The sequence below is a fragment of the Equus przewalskii genome, chromosome 28 (assembly GCF_037783145.1).
Source record: "Equus przewalskii isolate Varuska chromosome 28, EquPr2, whole genome shotgun sequence".
In the NCBI taxonomy this organism is placed as follows: domain Eukaryota; kingdom Metazoa; phylum Chordata; class Mammalia; order Perissodactyla; family Equidae; genus Equus; species Equus przewalskii.
The window spans coordinates 5768882-5785051 of NC_091858.1; the positions used below are offsets into that span (position 1 = coordinate 5768882).

The window sequence follows — 16170 nt, forward strand, 5'->3', positions numbered from 1 at the left end:
GTCTGTTTTGTTTACTGCCATATGTGCAAACAATGCTTCCACTTCTCCAACTATTTATCAGGGAGCATGAATGACATTTATTACGATCACAAGTATCTATGTGTGCGGTACTAATGAAGATACGATCAGAGACACAGTAAAGTGGAAAACACAGTCCCTGAGCTAAAAAAGTGAAGAAAAGGAGAAAAACAAAGCAAGCATAAATTAATTCTATTCTAAGGCAAAATATAATCAAATGGTAGAATGCCTAGTTCAAAACAAAAACAGGAGAAATTACAAACTGTTCCACTGGAAGGAGATCTTACAGTCATTTATTCCTTACTTAGAGAAGAGTAAATGGAGTTGATGGACCTACTCAACTAGTGGTAGTACCCAGAGGGAGGGCTAAAACTAAAAGCTCCTGATTCTAAACTCCAGTGTTCTTTTATCTATGACCAGTCCCTATGCAATGAGCAAGCTGCCTTATCTTTATAAATATATCAGCAATTCAGAGGTAATAAGCTAAACTCTATCCTTCCTTATCTGTTAATGCTAAATTATAATAAAGTTAAATTATACTTCTATAAAGTTGAAGAGTTTGCAAAATCAGTTGAAGTCCAAATATATGTTTCTGAACTTTATAGTGAGAGAAAATAATCTTAAAAAATGACTTTTGTCTATTGGTTACCCTATTAGCACAGTACATTTCTTCCGATATGGAGATGAAACTTACTTTTGAGTCAACATTCCCAGATATGAAATATATGCATGTAACAGACTACTATTCTCCAGTGTCCGTGACGATACACTATGAAATGTTCTACCTATCACAAACTAAAAGAGAATGACACCAACATCATGGCAGGGTGAGCACACCTGGTGATCTCTCCCCTCCAAGATACAATGAAAACGACACTCATCCTCCAACAAAGAACATCCACACAACACAAAAGACATCTGAGAGGCCCATGCAGCCATACGACGGAGGGTGGAGAGGCTGGAGCCTGCCTCAGAGGAGGTGAAATGGGTTAAGAGAAAACTTCATTCCCTCCCCAAAAGACTGGGATTTGGGACTGCCCACAGCCTCCAAGAGGGAAGGAAGACGGAGGGGACACCCCTTCAGGGGAACATCGAAGGTCCTTGAGGTCCCTCGCAGCCTTGGGGAAAGCCCCCTACTGAGGTAAAAGCTATCACAGGAGTGACTTCATCAAACCAACACCCCAGGAGAGTAGATAGCAAAAGCAGAGCAAGTAAGCCCACAAGAGCACACAGGAAAAAGCAGCCCTCCTTCCCCACCTGCCCAGCACCTGGGATTCTGGTGGAATGAAGAGGGCTCAGAATATGCAGTTCTTGACCCCCACCCAGTGATGATAGGTAGTAATGACAATCAATAACACCAGGAGGCAGAAGAACAGGGCCATGCCTTCTAGCAGTATCAAAAATGATATTAAATCATATCTCCAGACAAGAGAGAAAATGACAAGTACCCAGAAATCAGCCTTGAAGACACAGAAATATGTAATGTAAATGACAGAAATTCAAAATAGCTATCATCAAAAAACTCAATGAATTAAAAGAGAATGCAGAGAAACAATTCAATGAGTTCAGGAGCTAGTTCACAAAAGAGATTGAAACTATAAAGAAGAACCAATCAGAAATAATGGAGATGAAAGACACAATGGATGAGATAAAACAAAAGATGCACTCCCTGAACACTCAAGTGAACATCATAGAGGAGTGAATCAGCATAATCGAGGAGAGACACGTTGAAATTTTCCAGACAGAGAAGGAGAGAGGACTAAGACTAAAAAGAAATGAAGAACATCTCTGAGAAACATCCTACTCAATTAGGAAATGCAACATAAGAATTATAGGTATTCAAGAAGGAGAAGAAAAGGAGAATGGAGCAGAAAGCTTGTTCAAAGAAACAACAGTAGAGAACTTCCCAAACCTGCGGAAGAAAATGGAAATCCCATGAAAGAGGCTATCAGATCTCCTGACTATATCAATGTAAAAAGATTTGCTGCAAGGCATATAGCAATGAAACTGGGAAAAGTCAACAAGAAAAAATATTAAAGGCAGCAAGGCAGAAGAAAATAACCTACAAAGGAACCCCTATCTGGCTTTCAGCAGATTTCTCAGCAGAAATCTTCAAACCTAGGAGAGAGTGGAATTATATATTCAAATCTTTGAAGAACAAAAATTTTCAGCCAAGAAAACTCTATCCAGCAAAAATATCCTTCAGAAATGATAGAGAAATAAAAACTTTCCCAAATAAACAAAAGCTAAGGAAGTTTGTAGCCACAAGAGCCCCTCTACAAGAAATTCTCATGGAGGCCCTCGAACCTGAAAAAAAAAAAAACGGAGAAAGGTGTTACAAAGCCCGGAGAAAGGAGATAAACAGGTAGGCAGAATCAGAAAATAGTAGCTATACATCAGCAGAGGTTAGCAAATACTCAAGTATAACATTAAAGATAAAGGGAAGGTAAACCCCAAAACAAGGATAATCTTGTCATTTTAACTATAAAATCACAACATAAGATGGAATAAGATGTTACAAAAACAACACAGGAGGGGAAGGGGAAGAGGTGGGGGACTGAATCGGTTTAGTCTAAGGAAATAAGAGGTCTTCATAAAACAGACTATCTTATCTACATTTTGCATACATACCTCATGCTAACCATTAAACAAAAAAGCAGAACAAAGACACAAATAATAAATAAGGAGTAAACTAAAAAACTCAACTTTAAAAACTACATAACTCAATTGGCAGACCAAAATACATGGGACAAGAAACAAAGGAAATGCAAGAGAACTGGAAAACGAGTGATAAAATGGCAGAATTCAGCCCTCATATATCAATAATCACCCTAAATGTAAATAGATTGAATTCTCCAATCAAAAGACACAGAGTGACAAGATGGATTAAAGAACAAGACCCAACAATACGCTGCCTCCAGGAAACACATCTCAGCCCCAACGACAAATACAGGCTCAGAGTGAAGGGATGGAAGACAATATTCCAAGCTAATGGCAAACAAAAGAAAGCAGGTGTCACGATACTTATATCAGACAAAGTAGACTTCAAGATAAGACAGGTAAAGAGAGACAAAGAGGGGTAGCAAAGGCACAAACAGAGGTTAATTCCTATTACAATAACAAGACCACTGTAACTATCACCAATCAGTTAAGGGTCAGAAATCTATGTAATCAGCATCCTACCCTGGTTATAGAATTTTCTTTAACTGACTATTTCATTCTCCTATGTTTCAAGATGACCATTTTGTCTTTATAAAAAAAGATACTAAGAATCAATATATCCCCTTTACTAGAATAACGTCCAGTGGACACCAGTGCCACGTGTGTGGTACTGCACTAATCATTGGCCAACATCACTCACTGAGCCAATCACCCCTGAAATGCACACACTTGTCTTAAAAAAAAAAAGGAAAATTTAAATACACATATATTTCTCAAGAGATAACTCACCTGTTTTGAATAGGGCCTAGGGGCTTCTCTTCGTTCTCTAGTTAATCTCCAAGGAGTTATAATTTCATAAGAAGAGAGATGTGAGGTCTGTTGAAAGCCTAGAGAAAAGGGAGTAACAAATATTATATAACAAGTGAACTTGAAAAACTACATGGTACCAAAATATAATGGAAATCAAAAGCTAAATATTCATATCACAGAAAAATCATCTGACATTATCATATTTAAAATTACAGAGATATAAATATATATAGTTTTACATGAAAACTGCAACATACTAGGTAAGTATGAGATGCAAAAAACGTTATTTCCTGGGAGCAGCAGTTAGCTTTGCACATTCCACTTTGGTGGCCCAGGGTTCGCCGGTTTGGATCCCAGGCGTGGACCTATGCATCACTTGTCAAGCCATGCTGTGGCAGGCATCCCACATATAAAGTGGAGGAAGATGGGCATGGATGTTAGCTCAGGGCCAATCTGCCTCAGCAAAAAGGGGAGGATTGGAAGCAGATGTTAGCTCAGAGCTAATCTTCCTCAAAAAAAAAAATTTTTTTAATGTATTTCCTAAACCAGATATCAGTCTTTATCCAAACAGTATATATACAGCAATCATTTTCAAGCAATTTTTAGCTATAAATCTTAACTCCTTTTCTTAAAAGAAATTTTAAGGTATAAACACAAGAGGGGAAAAAAAGAACTGATTCAGTGGGGAAGTGAGGGGAAGGCACCTGAAGCCCAGCACTATCATTCATCTCCCATTTCCCATCCTCACCCAACATGTATGACATCCCCTGAGAGTGCACAAGGGCAATAAGGGGGAAAAGTAGTTACTTTTAATGCCTGATGGATTAACTCTAATAAATAAACACTCGACAATGTAGCAATTGTCTCAAATGTAATTACTGCCATTAATCTGTCCTAAAAATAAAAACATTAGATAAAATTTATTAACAGTGAACAATTCAAAACAATTATGCAGGGCCAGCCCAGTGGCATAGTGGTTAAGTTCATGTGCTCCACTTCAGTGGCTCGGGGTTCTCAGGTTCAGATCCCAGTTGCAGACCTATCGCCACTTGTGAGCCACTCTGTGGCAGCAGCCCAGGTACAAAATAGAGGAAGATTGGCACAGATGTTAGCTCAGCGACAATCTTCCTCACAAAAATAAATTCATGCAGATTTACCCCCTATTTCAATCCTGTTCAGTTTACCACGCAGTAGAATCACATCTAAGTGGGACTTGGGTTCTACAGTCATCCTTCAGTAAAAATTGAGTATAATCTTACATCAATAATCACCCTCAATGTAAATGGATTGAACTCTCCAATAAAAAGACACAGAGTGGCAAGATGGATTAAAGAACAAGATCCAACAATATGCTGTCTCCAGGAAACACATCTCAGCCCCAATGACAAACACAGGCTCAGAGTGAAGTGATGTAAGACGATACTCCAAACTAATGGCAAACAAAAGAAAGCAGGTGTCACAATACTTATATCAGATAAAGTGGACTTCAAGATAAGGCAGGTAAAGAGACAAAGGGGGCAATATATAATGATCAAAGGGACACTCCACCAAAAAGAAATAACTCATAAATATCTGTGCACCCAACACAGGAGCACCAAAGTTCATAAAGCAACTATTAACAAACCTAACGGAAGATATTAAAAATAACAAAATAATAGTAGGGGGACCTCAATACCCTACTCACACCATTGGACAGATCATCCAGACAGAAAATCAACAAGGAAATGGTGAAATTAAATGAAAAGCTAAACCAGTTGGACTTAATAGACATATACAGAACACTTCATTCAAAAACAGCACAACACACAGTCTTCTTAAGTGCACACAGAACATTCTCAAGGATAGATCATATGTTGGGAAACAAGGCAAGCCTCTATAAATTTTAAAAAATTGAAATAATGACAAGCATCTTCTCCAATCATAGAGCTATAAAGCAGGAAATTAATTACAAGAAAAAAGCTGCGAAAGGGACAAAGATGTGGAAACTAAACAATACGCTATTGAACAAGCAATGGATAATTGAATAAATTAAAGGAAAAATCAAAAATATCTGCAGACAAATGAAAATGGTAACATGCCATACCAACTCATATGGGATGCAGCAAAAGCTGTATTAAGAGGAAAATTCATCACAATACAGCCACATCTTAAGAAACAAGAAAAATACCAAATAAGCAATCTCAAATTACACCTAATTGAATTAGAAAAAGAACAAAGCCCAAAGTCAGCAGAAGGAAAGAAATAATAAAAATCAGAGAAGAAATAAATGCTATTGAAACAAAAAAGGCAGTGGAAAGGATCAATGAAACAAAGAGCTGGCTCCCTGAGAGGATAAATAAAATTGACAAACCCCTAGCGAGACCTACAAGGAAAAAAAGAGAGAACGCTCAGATAAACAAAATCAGAAATGAGAGAGGAGTAATAACAACAGACTCCACAAAAATACAATGGATTATAAGAGAATACTATGAAAAACTATATGCCAAAAAAACGGATAACCTAAAGGAAACGGATAAATTCTTAGACTCTTACCACCTCCCAAAACTGAGTCAAGAAGAAACAGACAATCTGAATAGACCAATCACAAGGAAAGAGATTGAAAGAGCAATCAACAGCATCCCAAAGGATAAAACCCCAGGCCCAGACGGCTTTCCTGGGGAATTCTACCAAACTTTCAGTGAGGATTTAATACGTATCCTTTTCAAGCTATTTCAAAAAATTAGGGAGGATGGAACACTTCCTAACACATTCTAGGAGGCCAACATCACTCTGATACCAAAGCCTGAGAGCACAAAACAGGAAAATTACAGGCCAATATTGCTGATGAACACAGATGCAAAAATTCTCAACAAAATTTTGGCCCTCCAAATTCAGCAATACATCAAAAGGATCATACATCATGATCAAGTGGGATTGACACCAGGGACACAGGGATGATTCAACATCCACAAATCAATCAACATGATACACCACATGAACAAACTGAGGAATAAAAACCACATGATCATCTCAATAGATGCAGAGAAAGCATTTGACAAGATCCAACAGCCATTTATGATAAAAAGTCTTAACAAAATGGAGATATAAGAAAATTACCTCAACATAATAAAGGCCATATATGACAAACCCACAGCCAATATCATACTCAATGGGGATAAACTGAAAGCCCTCCCTCTGAGAACAGGAACAAGACAAAGATGCCCACTATCACCACTTTTATTCAACATTGTACTGGAGGTTTGGGCCAGAGCAATTAGGCAAGAGAAAGGAATAAAAGGAATCCAAATAGGGAGTGAAGAAGTGAAACTCTTGCTGTTTGCAGATGACATGATCTTATATATAGAAAACCCCAAAAGATCCATTGGAAAACTAATAGAAACAATTAACAACTACAGTAAAGTTGCAGGGTACAGAATCAACTTACAAAAATCAGTTGCTTTTCTATATTCCAATAACGAACTTACAGAAAGAGAACTCAAGAATATAATTCCATTTGCAATCGCAACAAAAAGAATAAAGTACCTAGGAATAAATTTAACCAAGGAGGTGAAGGACTTATACAATGAAAACTAGAAGACATTACTGAGAGAAATTGATAATGACTTAAAGAGATGGAAAGAGATTCCTTGCTCATGGATTGGAACAAAAAACATAGTTAAAATGTCCATACTACCCAAAGCAATCTACAGATTCAATGCAATCCCTATCAGAATCCCAATGATATTCTTCACAGAAATAAGAGCAGAGAATCCTAAAATTCATATGGGGCAATCAAACACCACGAATTGCTAAGGCAATCCTGAGAAAAAAGAACAAAGCTGGAGGTATCACAATCCCTGACTTCAAAATGTACTACAAAGCCATAGTGATCAAAACGGCATGGTACTGACACAAAAACAGGCACACAGATCAATGGGACAGAACTGGAAGCCCAGAAATAAAACCACACATCTACGGACAGCCAATCTTTGACAAAGGTGCCAAGACGATACAATGGAGAAAAGACAGTCTCTTCAATAAACGGTGCTGGGAAAACTGGACAGCCACATGCAAAAGAATGAAGGTAGACCACTATCTCATGCCATACACAAAAATAAACTCAAAGTGGATCAAAGACTTGAAGATAAGTCTGAAACCATAAAACTCCTGGAAGATAACATCAGTAGTACACTTTTTGACATTGAACTAAAAAGGATCTTTTCAAAGACCATGCCCTCTCTGACAAGGGAAACAAAAGAAAAAATAAACAAGTGGGACTTCATCAGACTAAAGAGCTTCCACAATGCAAAAGAAACTAGAATCAAAACAAAGAGACAACCCACCAACTGGGAGAAAATATTTGCAAATCATATATCTGACCAGGGGTTAATCTCCGTAATATATAAGGAACTCACTGAGCTGAACACTAAGAAAGCAAACAACCCAATCAAAAAGTGGGCAGAGGAGATGAACAGACATTTTTCCAAAGAAGATATACAGATGGCCAAGAAACATATGAAAAGATGTTCAACATCACTAATCATCAGGGAAATACAAAACTACACTAAGATACCACCTTACGCCTCTTAAAATGGCTATAATCACTAAGACTCAAAATAACAAATGTTGGAGCAGGTGTGGAGAGAAGGGAACCCTCACACACTGCTGGTGGGAATAAAAACTGGTGCAGCCACTGTGGAAAACAGTATGGAGATTCCTCAAAAAACTAAAAATAGAACCACCATACGACCCAGCTATCCCACTACTGGGTATCTACCCAAAGAATTTGAAATCAACAATCCAAAGTAACATATGCACCCCTATGTTCATTGCAGCACTATTCACAATAGCCAAGACATGCAAGCAACCCAAGTACCCATCAACCGATGACTGGATAAAGATGTGATATATATATATAAGGGAATACTACTCAGCCAGAAAAAAAAGAAATTCGTCCCATTTGCAATAACATGGAAGGACCTAGAGGGAATTATGCTAAGCAAAATAAGCCAGTCTGAGAAAGACAAACAACACCAGATGATTTCACTCATATGTGGAATATAAACAAGTACTTGGACTAAGAAAATAGTTCAGTGGTTACCAGGGCAAGGCGGATGGGGGCCACAGGGGGTGAAGGGGAACATTTATGAGGTGACAGTCAAGAAATAATGTACAACTGAAATCTCACACTGACGTAAACTATTATGAACTCAATAAAAAAATAAAAATTAAAAAAATAAAGGTTCAGAAGGGGAAAAAAAAATTTTTTCCCAGAGATTAGATAATAACCCATTTGACATCAGTATATAAAGGCTACTCCTCAAAAAAAGTAGAGGGACTTACTAACGGCAATTAAAGAAATTACCTGAAAGTCAAAAAAAATTGAGTATAATCAAAATTGCCCATGCAAATCCCTTAGGAAAACACTCCATGTTGGAGTCTGATACAGTTTCTCAACACATCCAACACAATCTCTTCTTCTTCCTGCATCATTGCAGACAGCATGTCAATTTTTTCAGTGAACTTGATGAAGTAGATGGTCTCCATCCAAGGAACATGGATGAAATATCTATATTTCTACATATCTGTATACTGAAACCACATGCAGTATGAGGAGGCTTAAGACCAGCATATGCAAACAAAAAGGCTAAGAGAACAACAAAGTCACGTCTTCCACTCAGTGAATCAATATAGGAAATAAACTCATTAAGTGTAATTTCTTCAACAGATAAATGTCATGAAAAGGGAGAAGAGGGGATTTTCATAAATTAAAAGAGTCTTATAAACATTTGGATCCTAATTTAAATAAATCAACAGAAAAAACATTCTGAGACAATCAGGGAAATTTTAACACTGCATAGATATTTTGATGATCTTGAGGAATTACTGCTAATTTCTTAAGTATAATAAGTATATTGTGGGTAAGGTTTTCTTTTAAAGGTCTTTGTCCTAGAAATTCATTCTGAATAATCAAGAACAAAATATACAATATCTAGGATTTTCATCAAAATAGTTTGGTGTGTGTTTGAGGGAGGAGATACACAGGAAATTATATTAAAACTGGGTAATGAGTACACAGGAGTTCATTACTCTTCTCTCTACTGCTATATATGTTAAGATTTTCTATAATAAAATAATTATTTTTTTAAGTAGTTACCTGTAGGGAGTGGGATGAGGGGAGAGATTTTTAATTTTCACTTTACATAACTGTACTATAGTGTTCATGAAATATTACAATTACATCACATATCATATATATTAGACTATAAAAAGTGTCATAAATAAACATGTAAAATTCATAAGTAAATGTAAGACACTTGTTAAAAGTAGTTACCACAATGGAATAGAACCAGAGAATAATGAGATAAGAACTCAGACTATTTCCTACACTCCTGTATGTCTGTATTCTTTGAATTTGTTTTTATAATGAGTATGTATTTTGTAACCCCTGTATTACTTTTGAAATTAAAAGGAACAAAAACAGTGTTTCTTCAATAAAAAAGCATAAACTGAGAGAGTAACCTCAGCATCATGGCAGAGTGAGCTCTTCCCTTAGTCTCTCCTCTCTAAGATACAACGAAAAGGACATTCATAAACCAACAGAGGACATTTACACAACACAGTAGATGTCTGAGAGTACCAACCAGTCATATGTCTGAAGGTGGGGGTGCTGCACCCCAGCCCAGGAGGCAGTGGAAGTAGGTAAGCAGGTCTCCTCTCCCTCCTGAGTGGCAGTGATCTAGGGGCAGGACCACGCATGGGCAGCTGCCAGTGCACGACCCTGAGAGGAGAGGGGAAGGGGTAGAAGGCAGCCCTCTGTGGAAACACTTACACTCTTGGAGTTGCCCCCCAGCCTGTGGAAACGCTCCACACCAAGGGAGCTAAGCAATCGCAAGGGTGTCTGCACCAAGCCAGGCAGACAGTGACAGCAGAGCCAGGATGCTCAGGGTCACACACATGAAAGGAAGTGCCCCTCCCCACCCCACCTGGGGCACCAGCTCAGCCTGACAGGCTGAGCAGAGGATCCCTCCCAGAGCATCTGCACATACGTATGTAAAAATAAGATAAAGGAAAATCTGTAGTCCTTCAAAAACAGAGCTGATATTATGGAGGACAGAATCAGCAATTTAGAGACAGAAATACAGAAATGATGCAGATGGAGGAGAGAGAACAAAGACTAAAAAGAAATGAGAGAAATTCTCCGAGAAATCTCCGACTAAAGTAGGAAATGTGACATAAGAATTATAGGTATTCCAGAGAGAGAAGAGAGGGAGAAAGGAGCAGAGAGCTTGTTCAAAGAAATAATAGCTAAGAACTTCTCAAACATGAAGAGGAGCTGGAATTACATGTAAAGGAAGCCAAAAGAACACCTAATTACATCAGTGTAAAAAGACCTTCTCCAAGGCATACATTAGTAACACTGGCAAAAGTCAATGACAAAGAAAAAATATTAAGGAGCACAAGGTAGAAGAAAATAACCTACAAAAGAACCCCTATCAGCAGGATTTCTCAAAAGAAACCTTACAGGCTAAGAGAGAGTGGAATGATATATTCAAAATTCTGAAAGACAAAAACTTTCAGTTAAGAATACTCTACCCAGCAAAATTATCCTTTAGATAGGATAAATAAAAACTTTCCCAATAAAACAAAAGCTGAGGGAGTTGACCGCCACAACATGTCCCCTACAGGAAATTATCAAGAAGGCCCTCATCCCTGAAAAAAAGAAAGGGTTTACAAAGCCTTGAGCAAGGAGCTAAATGGACAGACAAAATCAGAAATATGCAGTTCTCTATCAGGACAGGTTAGCAAACATGTAACTATATCATCAAAGACAAAGGGAATGAAACCATCAAAAATGACTATAATCACTTCATTGTCAACACAAACTCACAGCACAAAACGGAATAAGTTATGACAACAATAACTTAGATGGGAAAGAGGTAAGGGATGGAACCTGCTTAGGCTAAGGAAATAGGAGGCTATCAGAAATGGACTATCTCATCTATGAGATCTTTTAAACAAACTTCATGGTAACTAATAAATAAAAATTGAGAGCAGAGCCAAAAATCATAAATAAAGAGAAAACTGAGAAAAACATCACAGAAAATCACCAAACTGAAATGGCAGTCAGAAATACAAGGGAAAAGAAAGAATGGAAACATACAACATCCGTAAAGCAAGAGATAAAATGGCAGCATTAAGCCTTCATATATCAATAATCACTCTAAATGTAAATGGATTGAATTCTCCAATCAAAAGACACAGAGTGACAAGATGGATTAAAAACAAGACCCAACAAGATGCTGCCTCCAGGAAACATATCTCAGCTCCAGTGACAAACACAGGCTCAGAGTGAAGGGATGGAAGATAATACTCCAAGATAATGGCAAACAAAAGAATGCAGGTGTTGCCATAGTCTAGACTTCAAGATAAAAAAGACAACAAGAGACAAACAGGGGCAATATATAATGATAAAAGGGACACTCCACCAAGAGGTCATAACACTTATAAATATAGACGCACCTAACACAGGAGCACCAAAGTACATAAAGCAACTATTAATTTACCTAAAAGGACAAACTAACAGCAACACAATAACAGTAGGGGACCTTAACAGCTCACTTACATCAATGGATAGATCGACCAGACAGAAAATCAACAAGGAAATAGTGAAATGAAATGAAAAACTAGACCAGTTGGACTTAATAGATCAATATACAACACTCCATCTAAAATCAGCAGAATATACTTTCTTCTCAAGTGCACATGGGACACTGTAAACATAGACCATATGGTGGGAAATAAAGGAACCTTCAACAAATTTAAGAAGATTGAAATTATATCAAGCATCTGTTCTGGCCATAATGCTATGAAATTAGAAATCAACTACAAGAAAAAAGCTGGGAAAGTGACAAATATGTGGATTAATATAACTACACAACATGCAACTGAACAACCAACGGATCAATGAAGAAATTAAAGGAGAAATCAAAAAATATCTGGAGACAAATAAAATGAATATACACCATATCAACTTGTATGGGGTGCAGCAAAAGCGGTCCTAAGAAGGAAATTCATAGCAATACAGGCCCACCTTAACCAACAAGAAAAATCTCAAATAAGTATTCTTAAAATACACCTAACACAACCAGAAAAAGAAGAACAAACAAAGCCCAAAGTCAGCAGAAGGAGGGAAATAATTAAAATTAGGGCAGAAATAAAGGAAATAGAAACAAAAAGAACAGCAGAAAGTATCAAAGAAACTAAGAGCTGGTTCTTTAAGATAAACAAAATTGAAAAACCTTTAGCCAGACTCACTAAGAACAAAAGAGAGAAGGCTCAAATAAATGAAATTAGAAATGAAAGAGGAGAAATTACAACAGACATTACAGAAATAAAAGGGTTATAAGAGCATACTATGAAAAACTATATGACAACAAATTGCACAATCTAGAAGAAATGGATAAATTCTTAGATTCACACAACCTCCCAAAACTGAATCAAGAAGAAATAGAAAATCTGAATAGAGCGATCACAAGTAAAGAGATTGAAAGAACAATCACAAACTTCTCAAAAACTAAAAGCCCAGGACCAGATGGCTTCTCAGGAGAATTCTAGCAAACATTCAATGAAGAGTTAATACCATCCTTCTCAAACTACTCCAAAAAATTGAAGAATACTGAACACTTCCTAATGCATTCTACGAGGCCAACATCATCCTTGATCCAAAAGCCAGACAAGGACAACACAAAGAAGGAAAATTACAGGCCAACATCACTGATGAACACAGATGCAAAAGTCCTCATCAAAATATTGGCAAACTGACATAGCCATACATTAAAAGGATCATACACCATGACCAAGAGGGATTTATACCAGGGATGCAGGGATAGTTCAACATCTGCAATCAATCAATGTGATACACCACATTAACAAAATGGGAATAAAAACCACATGATCAGCTCAATAGATGCAGAGAAAGCATTTGACAAGATCCAAGAGCCATTTAAGATAAAAACTCTCAGTAAAATGGGTATAGAAGGAAAGTATGTCAACATAATAAGGGCCGTAAATGACAAACCCACAGTCAACATCATACTCAATGGGGATAAACTGAAAGCCCTCCCTCTGAGAGCAGGAACAAGACAAGTGTGCCCATTCTTGCCACTCTTAATCAACATAGTACTGGAGGTTTTGGCCAGAGCAATTAGGCAAGAAAAAAAAATAAAAGGTATCCAAATTGGCAAGGAAGAAGTGAAACTCTCACTGTTTACAGATGACATGATTCTATATATAGAAAACCCTAAAGAATCCACCAGAAAACTATTAGAAATAATCGGGAACTACAGCAAAGTTGCAGGTACAAAATCAACTTGCAAAAATCAGTTGCATTTCTATACTCTAATAACAAACTAACAGAAAGGGAAATCAAGAATACAATCTCATTTACAATCACAACAAAACGAATAAAATATCTAGGAATAACTTTAACCAAGAAGGTGAAAAATCTATATAATGAAAACTATAAGACATTATTGAAAGAAATTGATGATGACATAAAGAAATGCAATGATATTCCATGTATATGGCCTGGAAGAATAAACATAGTTAAAATGTCCATATTACCTAAAGCAATCTACAAAGTCAAGGCAATCCAAATCAAAATCCCAATGATATTCTTCACAGAAATAGAACAAAGAATCCTAAAATCCATATGGGACAACAAAGACTCCAAATAGCTAAAGCAATTCTGAGGAAAAAAAGAACAAAGCTAGGGGCATCACAATCCCTGACTTCAAAATATACCACAAAGCAATAGTAATTAAAACAGCATGGGACTAGTACAAAAACAGACAAACAGATCAATGGAACAGAACTGAAAACCCGAAATAAAACCATACATCTATGGACCACTATCTTTGACAAAGGAGCCAAGAACATATAACGGAGAAAAGACAGTCTCTTCAACAAATGGTATTGGGAAAACTGGACAGCCACATGCAACAGAATGAAAATAAACCATTATCTTTTGCCATACACAAAAATTAACTCAAAATGGATTAAAGACTTGAAGGTAAGATGTGAAATCATAAAACTCGTAGAAGAAAATATAGGCAGTACACTCTTCGACATCAGTCTTAGCAGCATCTTTTCGAATACCATGTCTACTTGGGCAAGGGAAACAAAAGAAAAAATAAAGAAATGGGACTTCATCAGACTAAAGAGCTTCTGCAAGGCAAAGGAAACCAGGAACAAAATGAAAAAGCAACCCACCAACTGGGAAAAAATATTTGCAAATCATATATCCAACAAGGGGTTAATCTCCAAAATATATAAAGAACACACACAACTCAACGACAAAAAAAAAAAACCACCCAATCAAAAAATGCGCAGAAGATATGAAAAGACATTTTTCTAAAGTGGATATACAGATGGCCAACAGGCACATGAAAAGATGTTCAACTTCGCTAATCATTGGGGAAACGCAAATCAAAACTACACTGAAATATCACCTTACACCCATTAGAATGGCTATAATCACCAAGACGAAAAATAACAAACATTGGAGAGGACATAGAGAAAAGGGAACTCTCATACATTGCTCGCAGGAATGCAAACTGGTGCAGCCACTATGGAGATTTCTCAAAAAATTAAAAATAGAAATACCATATGATCCAGCTATCCCACTACTGGGTATCTATTCAAAGCACTTGAAATCAACTATTCAAAGAGACTTACGCACCCCTATGTTCATTATTCACAATAGCATTATTCACAATAGCCAAGACATGTAAGCAACCCTAGTGCCCAGTGACCGATGAATGGATAAAGAAGATGTGGTGTAAATATACACAAAGGAATACTACTCAGCTATAAAGACAAACAAAATTGTCCCATCTGCACTAACATGGATGGACCTTGAGGGTATTATGTTAAGCAAAATCAGCCAGACAGAGAAAGACAAACACTGCATGATTTCACTCATATGGGGAATATAAACAAACACATGGACAAAGAGAACAGATTAGTGGTTACCAGAAGGGAAGGGAGCTGAGGGGTGGGCATAAGGGATAAAGGGGCACATATATATGGTGACTGATAAATAATAATGTACAACTGAAATTTCACAATGTTATAAACTATTATGAGCTCAATAAAATATTTTAAAACACATCTAACAAAAAGCATAAACTATTTAAAGTACTGATTATCTAGCATCTCTCAACAGTTCCTTCCTTTCCATCAGCTTTAATCAACCTCACATCTAGACTATTAGGATACCTTCTTACCTGGTCTCCCTACTCCCACACTCTCCTCCTTTGAATCCAACCTATGTGTTCATTCACTCATTAACTGCCTTATGCCCCTCAGATTTCTCAAATACAGATTAAAATGAAGTATTTACATCTAACTTCCCCCAAGATAACACTATATATATAAAAATGTCTATGACCTTGCCTAGTTTGGGATTTTAAAAGATACAGTGTAGACACTGTTAAATGCTACGGATACAGAGTTAAAGCTAAAAAGTTTTTTAACTTAAGGTATTATCAATGTAGTGGAGAATACAGCGGGTATATAAATAATCACAATACTGTGTGAAGTGTACACACATCATTTATTCAATAAATAGTGAAAGCCTCATTTACTGAACACTGTAACAAGCCCTAGGATACAGTAATGAACAAGACCCTAGGAAAA

The 16170-nt window shown here is 36.9% G+C and overlaps 1 protein-coding gene across 2 annotated transcripts in view; it reads right to left on the reverse strand.

Moving 5' to 3' along the window:
• ADAM9 (ADAM metallopeptidase domain 9) overlaps positions 1-16170 on the reverse strand; it is a 164334-nt gene that overhangs the window by 139525 nt on the left and 8639 nt on the right. For both annotated transcript variants that reach the window (XR_011534352.1, XM_070598850.1), the window contains exon 2: positions 3469-3566. Coding sequence is in view for 1 of the 2 variants with exons in the window: in XM_070598850.1 (XP_070454951.1) it covers positions 3469-3566 (98 nt within the window). In the remaining variant the exon portion in view is untranslated. The remainder of the gene's footprint in view (positions 1-3468; positions 3567-16170) is intronic.